At 48.4% G+C, this 14,235-nt stretch overlaps 1 protein-coding gene across 1 annotated transcript; it reads left to right on the top strand.

Moving 5' to 3' along the window:
* The first annotated feature begins 321 nt into the window (after nt 1-321).
* On the top strand, nt 322-13,698 carry mgme1 (mitochondrial genome maintenance exonuclease 1). Its single transcript, XM_078405227.1, has 5 exons — nt 322-356; nt 8,199-8,802; nt 9,855-10,068; nt 11,399-11,531; nt 12,410-13,698. Exons 2-5 carry the CDS (start codon nt 8,244-8,246, stop codon nt 12,554-12,556), a joined length of 1,053 nt encoding a protein of 350 aa, XP_078261353.1. The 5' UTR covers nt 322-356; nt 8,199-8,243; the 3' UTR covers nt 12,557-13,698.
* Nucleotides 13,699-14,235: the final 537 nt, after the last annotated feature.

The following is a 14,235-nucleotide window of genomic DNA, read 5'->3' as shown; positions in this document are numbered from 1 at the left end:
CCCCGTTCGCATTGGCGCAGCGGCTTGACGCGTCACCACGCTACAGCTCGACTATTGGCTCGCAGCACTGCCGGTCACTCACAGAGAGTGGCACGTCACGACACAGGCTCCACCTTCAGGGGCCCGCACGCAAAGCGCATGCGTAATCGCGGTGGTCCGCGCTCTGACTTATGGGACGTGTAGTCCATAGCGGAGGCCGACGCCGGTTGCGTCTTGACGTAGGCTCCGCCTTCACCGCGCGGTGGTGTATGGGAAGTGTAGTTTCCATCGTCGACCAATCGCTGCTGCCTTGCGGAGTTGAGACTACAGTTCCCAGGCGGCCGTGCCGCCGAGCGGGCGACGGGCAGTGATGGAGAGTGAGTACCACACGGAACGAGGCTGCTGGCGTCCGACCGGGGAGCGCCAAGGCCTGGGTGGTGTGGGTAGAGCCGTTCGGGAGAAGCAGGGATCTCAGCCCCGGGGTTCGGCTGCCGGCGCGAACCCCCCCCACCCCACCCAGTGCCCTCTAACCCCCCACACGGCAGTGCCCTCTAACCCCCCCTCCGCACCCGGTGCCCTCTAAACCCCCTCCCCACCCAGTGCCCTCTAACCCTCCCCACCCAGTGCCCTCTAAACCCCTCCGCACCTGGTGCCCTGCCTGGGACCTTGTAACCCTAACTGGTGTCCACTGCTCTCTCCCCCCCCCCCCCCCCCCCCCCCCCTCCATCACCTTCTCACCCCGTGAACCACTGCTCATCTACACCACCCACCCCGTGGGCTGGTGCTCTCCCAGTCTCTAGCATTGGCTTCACCCCAATCAGAAATAGGTGAATTTCTGGGCATTGAGTGAATGGAAAGCCACAGATGGCTGTGGTAACTCAGCGGGTGTCAGGCAGCATCTCTGGAGAACATGGATAGATGATGTTTCGGGTCGGTCCCTTCTTCAGACCCTTGAGAAAGTGCACAATCATGGAACTAACTCAAATGAAGCAGTCAGAAGTAGGGTCCTGACCCGAAACGTCACCGATCCCTTTTCTCTAGAGATGCTGCCTGACCTCCAGAGAGTTGTGAATCTGTGGAATTCTCTGCCACAGAAGGCAGTGGAGGCCAATTCACTGGATGTATTCAAGAGAGAGTTGGATATAGCTCTTAAGCTATATAGCTCTTAAGGCTAATGAAATTAAGGGATATAGGGAGAAAGCTGGAACGGGGTACTGATTCTGGATGATCAGCCATGATCGTATTGAATGATCATGGCTGGCTTGAAGGGCCGAATGGCCTACTCCTGTACCCATTTTCTATGTTTCCATGGCTGATTTACCCCACAAGCCCTAGCAGTTATACACCAGTTCCCCATTACCCTCATAAATCTGGTTTTGTAAATCACAGCTGCCGGCACTGGTGATATTTCTTTATGAACATTCTGCACCCACTGTGTACAGTTTTCAGAATGCTGTCAGGAGTGTTTAATAGTTATCTGTACCGACGACAGAATAATGACATTCTTACATGCTGCAGCTTAACAGGCTATTAATACAATAACATGCTAATAAATATACAATAATTAATAATACAATAAATTAGACTTTAGAGATACAGTGCAGAAACAGACTATTCGACCCACCGAGTCCGCACCGACCTACGATCATCCCATACACTAACACTATCCTACACACTAGGGACAATTTACAATTTTACCAAAGCCAATTAACCTACAACCCTGTACGTCTTTGGAATGTGTGAGGAAAGCAGAGCTCCTGGGGAAACCCCACCCGATCTCTGGGACAACTCCGTACAGACACCATAAAGACACCACCGTAGTCAGGATCGCACCCGGGTCTCTGGTGCTGTAAAGCAGCAACTCTACCGCTGCACTACTGTGCCACCCTTGATCAGTAATACTTGTGCGAAACACTACTCTGTACTCCAGTACATAGAAGATCATTGTTGCTGTGGTTAGTGTGCAGTGCACAAGAAGCTGATGGTTGATTGTTCCAGTAATGCCATCAAGATTAATTTGTTTACACCATCACCCTTTGTTTCAACTGGACTGATATCGTGGTGTTTGACAATGCAGACCCTCACCAGTGGCAGGGTTAGTTGATAAGATGGTATAAAAATATATCAGTAGCTTGAGTCAGACAAATAATTCCAGTACTCTGCCGATCCTTGGAGGATTGTGGGCAATTGTAACAACCCATGGCAGGAAAACTCCCAAAAGCTTGTGTGCAAAAGAGGGAGTCTATAGACTTGATGTGGGAGGTTAAGATGTTCACTTTGTTACATCTTTTGAGGCTACATGTTGTGAATTGTACTACCTGTGGCCATTGCAGTTCACCATCTTTCTTCACTATCAACAAATACTCAAAAGGTGATGAGGGGTCTTAACAGAATAGACAAGAATTGTTTCTCCTGGTGAGTGGATCATAAATTCCAAATCAAAAAGCCTGGGGAGTTTTTTTTACCAAGTTTGAAGAAGGGTCCCGACGCGAAGCATTACCCGTACATGTTCTCTACTGGGTCCTGTACATGAAGCATTGCCCGTACATGTTCTCTACTGGGTCCTGACGCGAAGCATTGCCCGTACATGTTCTCTACAGGGTCCTGTACATGAAGCATTGCCCGTACATGTTCTCTACTGGGTCCTGACGCGAAGCATTGCCCGCACACGTTCTCTGCAGGGTCCTGGCGCGACGCTTTGCCCGTACATGTTCTCTACAGGATCCTGTACATGAAGCATTGCCCATGCATGTTCTCTACAGGTGCTGTCTGAGTCACTCCAGCACTCTGACCTTTTTTTGTAAACCAGCATATGCAGTTCCTTGTGTTTACTTTTTCACTGAATTGTCAGGTTCAGGAACCCTTATGTAATACTGGATCTGGTTCATAAATGTGCCTCACAATGTGCAGAGGGCTCTTACCTACCCTCCTGTCTGTAGGAAGGTGACCATCACAGGAGAGCGGGTGCCAGCAACAGCCACTTGCAGAGCATGATTTACTGCCATTCTCAGGGGCGGCACAGTGGTGCAGTTGGTAGCCACACTGCCTCACTGTGCCAGAGACCCGGGTCCGATCCTGACCTCGGGTGCTGTCTGTGTAGAGTTTGCCTGTGACAGCATGGACTTCTTCCGGCTGCTCCAATTTCCTCCCTCATCCCAAAGAAGTGCAGGTTTGTAGGTTATTTGGCCTCTGTAAATTGCCCCTAGTGTGTAGGGAGCGGGTGCGAAAGTGGGATAACATGGAGTGGTGTGGGCTGAGTCAGCTGCAGCTCAACACCGACAAGACTAAGGAGCTTGTGGTGGACTTTAGGATGAGAGGAACACCCCTGTCCCCTGTCTCCATCAATGGTGTGGATGTGCAATTTACCAAGGAGTACAAATACCTCGGAGTTTACCTGGACCATAAACTGGACTGGTCCGGGAATGCTGAGGGCCTGTACAAGAAGGGTCAGAGCCGGCTGTACTTTTTGAGAAGGTTCCACTCCTTCAACGTCTGCAGTAAGATGCTGCAGATGTTCTACCAATTGGTGGTGGCCAGTGCCATCGTCTTCACTGCCGTGTGCTGGGGCAGCAGGGTGAAGGCCGCAGACAACAACAGGATTAACAAACTCTTCAGGAAGGCTGGCTCCATCCTGGGGGCGGAGTTGGATTCATGGGAGGTGGTCTTGGAGGGGAGGGTGCTCCTTAAACTGCTGGAGCATCCTTGATAATACAGCTCACCCCCTCCATGACACACTGGTGAACCTGAGGAGCACCTTCAGCAACAGACTGGTTCCACCAAGATGCAGGACAGAACGCCACAAAAGTCATTTTTCCCTGTGGTTATTAAACTGTACAACTCCTCCCCCTTCTGTCGTGGGGTAGACTGACTCCCCTCTCCCCCCCCCCCCCCCCCCAAATCTTTTCATATCCCCAAACCTTTCCACTCGTCACTTTAATTTCATGTTTCATGTATCTTGTGTTTTATGACTGTTGGCAGACCAATTTCCCTCCTGGGATAAATAAAGTTCTATCGTATCGTATTGTAATTCGTGCAAACTGATGAACTATGGTCGGTGTGGACTCAGTGGGCCGAATGGCCTGTTTCCATGCTGTATCTCTAAACTAAAACTAAAGATAAACTTGCCCTGGGAGGTGAATCACACAAATTGCTGAAGAAATTAATTGACTCAGAATTTTCGTCTTTTTTAAAAACCTGATTGCAGGATAACTTGTGAGTTACGTGTAAGCGAACAGCAATGGGCACAAAGCCCATGTAAGAAAGGAGCGGATAGCTAACACTGTTTTCTTAGTAAGCTAAGTAGCCTTAAGGAAAGGAAGTTTGCCAATATGTTGCTTTTCCTGTCTAAATCCATAGTTGGAATTTGCTGAGACCATCTATTTAATTTCCTGTTGAATGCCTTAGCTGAATTTCACTTGAGCAAACAATGGTTTAAGAGTGGAGACAGAAGAAACTGCAGATGCTGGAATCTGAACAAACAACAAAATGTTGGAAGAATTCAGAGGGTCAGGCAGCATCTGCGGAGAGAATGGACAAGCAACATTTTGGGTTGGGACCCTTCTTCAGACCCATTTCTTTAAATCCTTGTATGAATGTGTGCAGTTTGTACCCAATCTATCTTCTTCAAAGCTTTTCTATTGCTCTTTTACCCACTAGTCATTGATTCTAACCCTTCCTCAGACAGATGTAGTGGGAGAGGGGGAAAAGCTGGAAAAGAGGTGGGGGTCAGACAAAGCCTAACAAGTGATAGGTGGATACAGGTGAAGCGGGGGGGGGGGGGGAGATGATTGGCAGATATGTGGAGTAAGTGACAAGGGCCAGAGGTGAGAAGGAGACAATAGCGTTAGATAAGGAGTGCAGGGAAGGAAGATACAACATTTCATCCTTCCCCTTCTCCTTTTGTGGTTCTGTATTGAGGTACAGTTCAAATTGTTTAATGTGCATTTTATAAAGTTGCATTATTTAACATTCTGAGAAAGCTGATAATATTGGACATGTACATTTAGGACCACGGTTTACATAATCAAAACCTCGGAAAACTAGTAAACAAAATATGGTCCAACGCCCTTCTTTCGAACCTCTCCAACCTGTTTTCATTTCCATATGTTGCTTCCCCCTTGCTCTCCTCCTCCTCCTAGACCAATTTTCTCCCCACTCCCCTATATTTAACACCAATAGATATGCAATAATCAGTAATAAACTAAATAAATCAGTAACACCGGATAACCATAATAGTGCAAAACTAAAACATGTGGTGGAACCAAAGACACAGTTCATAGAAGATCATAGTTGCTGAGGTTAGTGTTGTGCAGTGTTCAAGTGCTGAGAATAAGCTGTTCTTGAGTCTGGAGGTCATGGTTTTCAGACTCCTGTATCTTGTTCCCGATTGCAGCAGCAAGATGAGAGCGTGGCCAGGGTGGTGTGGGTCTTTGATGATACTGGCTGCCTTTTTGAGGCAGCTCCCACTGTAGATCCTGTCAATGGTGGGGAGGCCAGTACTCGTGATGGACCGGACAGTGTCCACCAATCTCTGTAGTCTCCTTCATTCCTGGCCGTTCAAGTTACCGAACCAGGCCCTGATGCAACAATAGACAATAGTGCAGGAGTAGGCCATTTGGCCCTTAGAGCCAGCACCGCCATTCAATGTGATCATGGCTGATCATTCACAATCAGTACCCCGTTCCTGCCTTCTTCCCATATCCCTTGACTCCGCTGTCATTAAGAACTTTATCTAGCTCTCTCTTGAAAGCATCTGAATAATTGGCCTCCACTGCCTTTTGAGTCAGAGAATTCCACAGATTTACAACTCTCTGACTGAAAAAGTTTTTCCTCATCTCCGTTCTAAATGGCCTACCCCTTATTCTTAAACTGTGGCCCCTGGTTCTGGACTCGCCCAACATTGGGAACATGTTTCCTGCCTCTAATGTGTCCAATCCCTTAATAATCCTATATGTTTCAATAAGATCCCCTCTCATCCTTCTAAATTCCAGTGCATACAAGCCTAGTCACTCCAGTTTTTCAACAGACGACAGTCCAGCCATTCTGGGAATTAACCTAGTGAACCTACGCTGCACTCCCTCAATAGCAAGAATGTCCTTCCTCAAATTTGGAGACCAAAACTGCACACGGTACTCCAGGCGCGGTCTCACTAGGGCCCTGTACAACTGCAGAAGGACCTCTTTGCTCCTCTACTCAACTCCTCTTGTCATAAAGGCCATTAGCTTTCTTCACTGCCTGCTGTACCTGCATGCTAACTTTAAGTGACTGATGAACAAGGAAACCCAGATCTCTTTGTACTTTGTACTTCCCCATTTCCTAACTTGACACCATTCAGATAATAATCTGCCTTCCTGTTCTTACCACCAAAGTGGATAACCTCACATATATCCACCTTAAACTGCATCTGCCATACAGCTGCCCACTAACACAACCTGTCCAAGTCACCCTGCATCCTCATAGCATCCTACTCACAGTTCACACATGCCACCCAGCTTTGTGTCATCTGCAAATTTGCTAATGTTACTTTTAATCCCTTCATCTAAGTCATTAATGTATTGCAAATAGCTGCGGTCCCAGCACCGAGCCTTGCAGTACCCCACTAGTCACTGCCTGCCATTCTGAAAGGGACCTGTTAATCCCTACTCTTTGTTTCCTGTCTGCCAATCAATTTTCTATCCATGTCAGCACCCTATCCCCAATACTATGTGCTCTAATCTTGCCCACTACTCTCCTATGTGGGACATTATCAAAGGCTTTCTGAAAGTTCAGGTACACTACATCCACTGGCTCTCCCTTGTCCATTTTCCAAGGCACATCCTCAAAAAATTCCAGAAGATTAGTCAAGCATGATTTCCCCTTCGTAAATCCATGCTGACTCGGAACAATCCTGTTACTGCTGTCCAAATGTTCCGCAATTTCTTCTTTCATAATTGACTCCAGCATCTTCCCCACCACTGATGTCAGACTAACTGGTCTATAATTTCCCGTATTCTCTCTCCCTCCTTTCTTAAAAAGTGGGATAACATTAGCTACCCTCCAATCCACAGGAACTGATCCTGAATCTATAGAACATTGGAAAATGATCACCAATACGTCTACAATTTCTAGAGCCACTTCCTTAAGTACCCTGGGATGCAGACCATCAGGCCCTGGGGATTTTTCAGCCTTCAGTCCCATCAATCTACCCAAAACCATTTACTACCTAATGTGAATTTCCTTCAGTTCCTCCGTCACCCTAGGACCTCTGTCCACTAGTACATCTGGGAGATTGTTTGTGTCTTCCTTAGTGAAGACAGATCCAAAGTACCTGTTCAACACGTCTGCCATTTCTTTGTTCCCCATAATAAATTCACCTGCTTCCGTCTTCAAGAGACCCACATTTGTCTTAACTATTTTATTTCCTCTTCACATACCTAAATAAGCTTTTACCATCCTCCTTTATATTCTTGGCTAGCTTACCTTCTCACCTCATCTTTTCTCCCGTATTGCCTTTTTAGTTATCTTCTGTGCTCTTTAAAAGAGTCCCAATCCTCTGGCTTCCTGCTCATCTTTGCTATGTTATACTTCCCTTTTATTTTTATACTGTCCTTGACTTCCCTTGTCAGCCACGGTTGCCTCCTACCCCCCTTAGAATCTTTCTTCCTCTTTGGAATGAACTGATGCTGCACCTTCTGTATTATTCCCAGAAATACCTGCCATTGCTGTTCCACTGTCTTCCCTGCTCGGGTCTCTTTCCAGTCAACTCTGGCCAGCTCCTCTCTCATGCCTCCATAGTCCTCCTTGCTCAACTGCAATACTGACACTTGCGATTTTCCCTTCTCCCTCTCAATTTGTAGATTAAAACTTATCATATTATGATCACTACCTCCTAATGGCTCTTTTACCTTGAGGTAACAGGTTTGACTTGGTTGCATAGTATATCTGATCTCTTTGGATAGCAAAAACAAAGCTTTTCACTGTACCTCGGTACAGGGGACAATAATAACGAACCTAAACCTAAAATTGGAAGTGAGTGAGTGTGATGTGAAAATTAATATGTGAAGTTAAAGTAAATGCAAATGCTTTTCATGTTACCTCAGTACCCCAGTAGGTGATCGTTCCTATTCTGTAGTTTTGTAACATGCCAGTAAAATGCAGTGGATGACGAACTATCGGATTGTATTGGCAGGAAAATGACATGGACATTATAAGGAAAGTGTTAATCCTGCATTGTGTTGCAGATTGAAGGGGCTTTGCCTGATTCCACCCACCCACCACGCTGGAGAATGAATCACTTTGGGCTGCTGAATCTTGCTGCCCGTTCCACGGTTAAGAGTTCTCTGAAACATTACAACGGACCATATCAGAAAGAACTGGTATCCTCGCATCGCGGTTTTGGTACTTCCCTGTGCCTTGGTTACCAGAAAAAAAAGCTGAGTGAGTATGAGCAGGTGGACCACGAGAGGTACACCTCACTGGTCCGCTCGGTGGTCTCAATGAAGGTCAGTCCGCAGACCCCCGAGACCCTGCTGGGAGAGGACACCCTGCTGTATGGACCTGTGGTCAGATCGAGGCAGGCTGTGGGAGATCCGGTGCCGGAGAGCCTCCCGAACTCGTCTCCGCTCCTGAACGCTGGAGGGCGGTGTCGGCGACCCGAGCTGGGGCCTGCGGTCGGGACACCGCTGCGGATTCCCCTGCGGACGAACGGCGCCAAGCCCAGGCTGGCCAGTGTGACGCAGGTGCTGCACATGACCGTCAGCTTGGAGCAGGCCTTCTACCTGGAGCGATGGAGGCGCAGGATGACCAAGGAGCTGGGCCCCGAGGGCTTTGCCGCCTACACCAAGAGTGAGTGTGTGCCAACACCATGATCTCTATCCAAAGCTTCCGTCCCAGCAGCCGATTCCACAGGAACGTCACGCTAGAGGCTATGTTTAGTTTAGTTTAGAGATACAGCGTGGAAATACACCGAGTCCCCACCGACCAGCGATCACCCCATACACTAACATCATCCTACACACAGGGACAATGTACAATTTACAGAATCTTATTAACCTACAAACTCTACCACTACGCTGTCTATATATCTCCAGACACCCATTACATTGTTTCTTTCCTCTGTCTCTCACTCGCTCCAAACACCACCCCACTTTTCTGCCATCTTGCTTGTACCCTACACAGGAACACATGGCGACACAGGAACACAGGAACACAGGGCGACACAGTGGCGCAGCGGGTAGAGCTGCTGCCTTACAGCGCCAGACACCCAGGTTCCATCCTGATCTCAGCTGATGTCAACAGAGTTTGTACTTTCTCCCTGTGACCATGGAGGTTTCCTCCTGGAGCTCCAGTTTCGTCCCACATCCCAAAGACATGCAGGTTTGTGGGTTAATTTGCCCTCTGTGAATTGCCTCTAGTGTGTAGGGCATGGATCAGAATGTAGGATACAGAACTAGTGTGAACAAGTGATCGATGGTCTGTGTGGACTTGGTGGGCCGAAGAGCTTTTTCATGCTAAACCCCCTGCCCAGGAGCCCATAGTTAACCATAGGATCCCCCCTCAGTCCATGTTCTCTGACTATGATATTGTTCCCATAATGTGTTCGGAGAATTTTGGGACTTTAAAAGCAGTATATAAACACAGTATTGGTGATAAGCAAGTTTTAAATATGGCTAAGTAAAATATAGAAACAAGGAACTGCAGATGCTGATTTACAAACAAAAAGACACAAAATGTTGGAGTTTCTCAGCGGGTCAGGCAGCATCTCTGGAGAACATGGACAGGTGATGTTTTGGGTCGGGACCTTCTTCAGACTGTGGCTACATGGCCATCCATGTTCATGGCTGTTCAGTTAATAATATTGATACTAATGGCAATTTTTTTTTCCCATGCTTCCCAAGACATTCTCAATCGAGGGCAGCTTTTCCATTCGGCATTGGAGGACGCCCTTCTCTCATCCCGTATTCCAGAGACTGATAATGAGGATGTGGCGGGTTACTTGCAGAGTGTCAAGGGTGTGCTGGACGATGTAACAGGGACGAGAGTGCTGGAGAGTGCAGTGAATCACCTGCCCTTACAGTACACCGGCCTGCTAGACTGCGTGGCAGAGTATCGGTAGGTCCTGGCTCAGCATTAAATTTGTGTTTACCTGGCGCCTTCTGTTTATTAACAGCATCCTGTCTGACTATAGTTTAGTTTATCGTCACATGTGTTGAGGTACAGTGAACAGCTTTTATTGAGTGCTAACCAGTCAGCAGAAAGACAATACAGATGCTCCCCGACTTACGATGCTTCGACATATGATATTTCGACTTTACGATATTGCAAAATTCAGTAGAAACCGTACTTTGAATTTTGAATTTTGATCTTTTCCTGGTCTCGCAGACATCCGCCACAGCTGCTGCCCCGTTATCTCCTCAGCCTCAGCCCAGCCACAGGATCAACATTTACTTGCCGCCGTGGCTGCAGCAGCCTCGCTCAAACGGCCTCCTGGGCGCATGCGCCGGTCCAGCGAGGAGGCTTCTGGGAATATTAAATGCATTTTCGACTTACGATATTTTCGGTTTTTACGATGGGTTTACCAGAACGTAACCCCATGATAAGTTGAGGAGCAACTGCACATGATTACAATTGAGCCATCCACAGTGTACAGAATGATGATAAAGGGAATATCGGGAATAACGGTTAGTGCAAGATAAAGTCCAGTGACGTTCGATCAAAGACAATTGGAGGGTCTCCAATGAGGTAGATAGTAGCCCAGAACTGCTCTCTAGTTGTTGATAGGATGGCTCAGTTGCCTGATAATAGCTGGGAATGTCAGAGGCTGAGAGGAAACCTGTTAGAAGTACATAAAATTATGAGCGACATAGATAGATAGAGTAAACAGTCAGAAACGTTTACCCCTTGGGTGGAAATGTAAAAGACTAGTGAGCATAGCTTTAAGGTGAGGTGGAGAATGTTTAAAGGCTATGTGCAGGGCAAGTTTGTTTTACACAGTGGGTGGTGGATGCCTGCAACATGCTGACAGGTGATGATGGATGCAGATGCAACAGTGGGAGTTAAGAGGATTTTGGATAGACACATGGATATGCAGGGAAAGGAGGAACGGATCACATACAGGCAGATAAGAGTTAGTCTTGGCATCATGGTGACACACACATCGTGGGCCAAAGGGTCTGTGGTGCTGTACTGCTCTATGAGATGAAGGGTACACAGAGGGTGATGGGGGCTTGGAGTGCTCTGCCAGGCATGGTGGGGGAAGCAGATACAATAGTAGCATTTAAGAGCTTTATAGATAGGCACATGTATATGCAGGGAATGGAGGGATATGGATCATGTACAGACAGAGGAGATTAGTTTAGCGTGGCATCATGTTTGGCATATTGTGGGCCAAAGGGCCTGTTCCTGTGCTGTATTGTTCTAAGTGCCGTGTTACTCTGTGCAGGGGCAAGCTGTGCGTTATTGACTGGAAAACATCGGAGAAACCGAAGCCGTACTTTCGAAACACGTTTGACAACCCACTGCAGGTGGCAGCGTATGCCGGGGCCCTCAACCACGATGACAACTACAACTTCCAGGTCAGCGCGCCTCCTCCCTCTCGTTCCACGCCAATCCCTGAGGGTGGTGGACCTCTCCACTCTTGCCGGGGGCTTGCGTCCCTCCCCAGAGATCTGAGTATGGGCTGACTCCCCGTGTGGTGTGGAGGATGAGCTACTCTGCCAAACCTGTCCTCTCCACTTCATGGGAGAAAGTGAACAAACCCCTTTAGTTTAGTTTTAGAAATACAGCGTGGAAACAAGCCCTTCAGCCACCGGATCCACACCTGGCTAGCGATCACCCCTTACACTAGCTTTATCCTACGCACTAGGGACAATTTACAGAAGCCAATTAACCTAGAAATCTGCACTTCTTGGTAGTGTGGGAGGAAACCTGAGCACCCAGAGAAAACTCACGCGGTCACAGGGAGAACAAGCAAACTCCACACAGACTGCACCTGAGGTCAGGATCAAACCCAGTTCTCTGGCACTGTGAGGCAGCAGCTCTGCCTCTCCAATCTCCAATTATGCCTCTCCAATTTTGTCTATTCCATCCAGTGTTCCCGATGTAGACTCCTGTATGTCGGCGAGACCAAGCATAGGCTCGGTGACCGTTTCACTGAACACTGGTGCCGAGGCTTGCTGGATCTCCCGGTGATTAACCATTTTAACTCTGCTTCCCGTCCCATATTCACCTTTCTGTCCTGGGCCTCCCAGCACTTTGTGTCTTTGCTGGAGTAACTCAGCGGGTCAGGCAGCATCTGTTGAGGACATGGATAGGTGACATTTCGGTGTGGGACCCTTGCAGACCTGTATTGTACTGTGTAGAGCTTGGGGCGAGGGGTGGGGGTTGAAGTCCTTTAGGGGTGCTGCTTGTGTTTGTGGAACTGTGGTTGACGGGTTGCCTTTAACCGGCTCAGGTTGAGCAGGGGCTGATCGTGGTGGCGTACAGAGACGGCCGTCCGGCACACGCACACTTCATGGATCCGCCGCTGCTCCTCGTCTGCTGGCAGAGGTGGCTGCTCCGGCTACGCACGTTCCAGCAGAAGATGGCCGTTCCCACCTGAGGGGGTCTGACGGCCGGAGGACACCGCTGCGGTTGGGCCTCCCAGACCACTGTGTGGCGCAGAGGGCCGGGCACTGTGAAGGGCTGATCTCCATCACTGTTTGTTAAAGAACTGCAACCGAGACGGGGGAAGGTCAAGTTTTCTGCTGTTGCATTAAATATGAATGCAGTGCATTCTGTATGGTTTCTTTCGTTGCAGCTATGTCACTATCAGTTTCCAAAATACTGATGGATAATGGGTAAGCCACTTAAGGAAGAGATGAGGGGAAAATATTTCTCCGAGAGACTGGTGAATTTGTGCCTTTCTCTGGAAATACAGCACAGAAAAAGGCCGTTCAGCCCATCGAGTCTACGCCGACCATCAATCACCCGCTCACACTAGTTCTGTTATTCCACTTTCTCATCCACTCCTTACACATTAGGGGCAATTTACAGAGGGCCATTTAACAAACCCGCACGTCTTTGGGATGTGGGAGGAAATCCGAGGACCCGAAGGAAACACAGGAAGAACGTGCAAACTTCACACTGGCAGCACCGAAGGTCAGGATTAGACCCAGGTCTGGCGCAGTGAGGCAGCAGCTCCACCAACTGCGCACTGTGCTGCCCAAGGAGGGCCAGTTATTTTCTCCACCATAGAAAGTAATTGCATCCAGAGACACATTAAACTGTAGGCGCTAGATCTTGAACAAAACACAAAGTGCTGGAGGAACTCAGTAGATCAGGCAGCATCCGTGGAGGGATTGGACAGGCAATGTTTCGGAGACTGAAGGAAGGTCCCAGTCCCGCCACAGATGCTGCCTGACCCACTGAGTTCCTCCAGCACTTTGAGTTTTGTTCCTGATCTGATTGCGGGACATGCACTGAGTCAGTGTCAGCCAGGGAGCCGCTAAACCACTCCGAGAACCCGCCCAGACTCTGAATGTAGTAAATATGACTGGCTGAAGCAAATATCACTTCCAATAACATCTCCACACTTTTATTAAGGGAAAGTTTCCCCGTAAATGAAGAGAAGTACAACAAAACTACCCTGAAGTGACCCCGATAATTCCGCTGAATTGTTACAACAGAAGGGGGGGGGGGAATTAAACCTATCGAGTCCATGCCAGCTCTGGGCAAGACCAGTCCATGCACTCCCCCCCCCCCCCCCCCGTGACCCTGGGCATAAATCCCATTCCAAACACCCCAACTTGCCTCCACTGCTATTCTCACCCCGACCACTTCCAGCCTACAAATGTGTGCTCCTTATCACTCCTAACACTCCTATTCTTTTGTCCATCATTTTCATCCTGTGTCTGCCAGCTTTACCACTATTTCACCAACATTTGAAAAAAACTTGGACAGGAGAGGAGATGGACATCGGTTCACTGGAACTGCTTTAGTGCACCGAGGGCATGGGCCGACCGGACTTTGCACTTTGAATAATGGCGCCAAAAATGGCGGAGCCTGCATGTGTAATATATGCAAAAAGAATCTCACTGTGCAGTTATATATGTGACAAATAAAGCCTTATTGAACCATTGAACAGGTACATGGATAGGATATGGGCCAAACACATGGATAGGATATGGGAGAATATGGGACGGGAAACAGAGTTAAAATGGTTAATCACCGGGAGATCCAGCAAGCCTCGGCACCAGTGTTCAGTGAAACGGTCACCGAGCCTACGCTTGGTCTCGCCGA

This window comes from Rhinoraja longicauda, chromosome 9 (genome assembly GCF_053455715.1).
Source record: "Rhinoraja longicauda isolate Sanriku21f chromosome 9, sRhiLon1.1, whole genome shotgun sequence".
Taxonomy (NCBI): domain Eukaryota; kingdom Metazoa; phylum Chordata; class Chondrichthyes; order Rajiformes; family Arhynchobatidae; genus Rhinoraja; species Rhinoraja longicauda.
The sequence above is the reverse complement of the archived record's forward strand: the minus strand, read 5'-3'. Positions and strand labels throughout refer to the sequence as shown.

Excerpts from the sequence above, each read along its gene's own strand:
- mgme1 (XM_078405227.1), top strand. The coding sequence starts at position 8,244 with ATGAATCACTTTGGGCTGCTGAATCTTGCTGCCCGTTCCACGGTTAAG. Across the intron at positions 10,069-11,398 it reads GACTGCGTGGCAGAGTATCG|GGGCAAGCTGTGCGTTATTG; the intron begins GTAGGTCCTGGC and ends TACTCTGTGCAG. Across the intron at positions 11,532-12,409 it reads ATGACAACTACAACTTCCAG|GTTGAGCAGGGGCTGATCGT; the intron begins GTCAGCGCGCCT and ends TAACCGGCTCAG.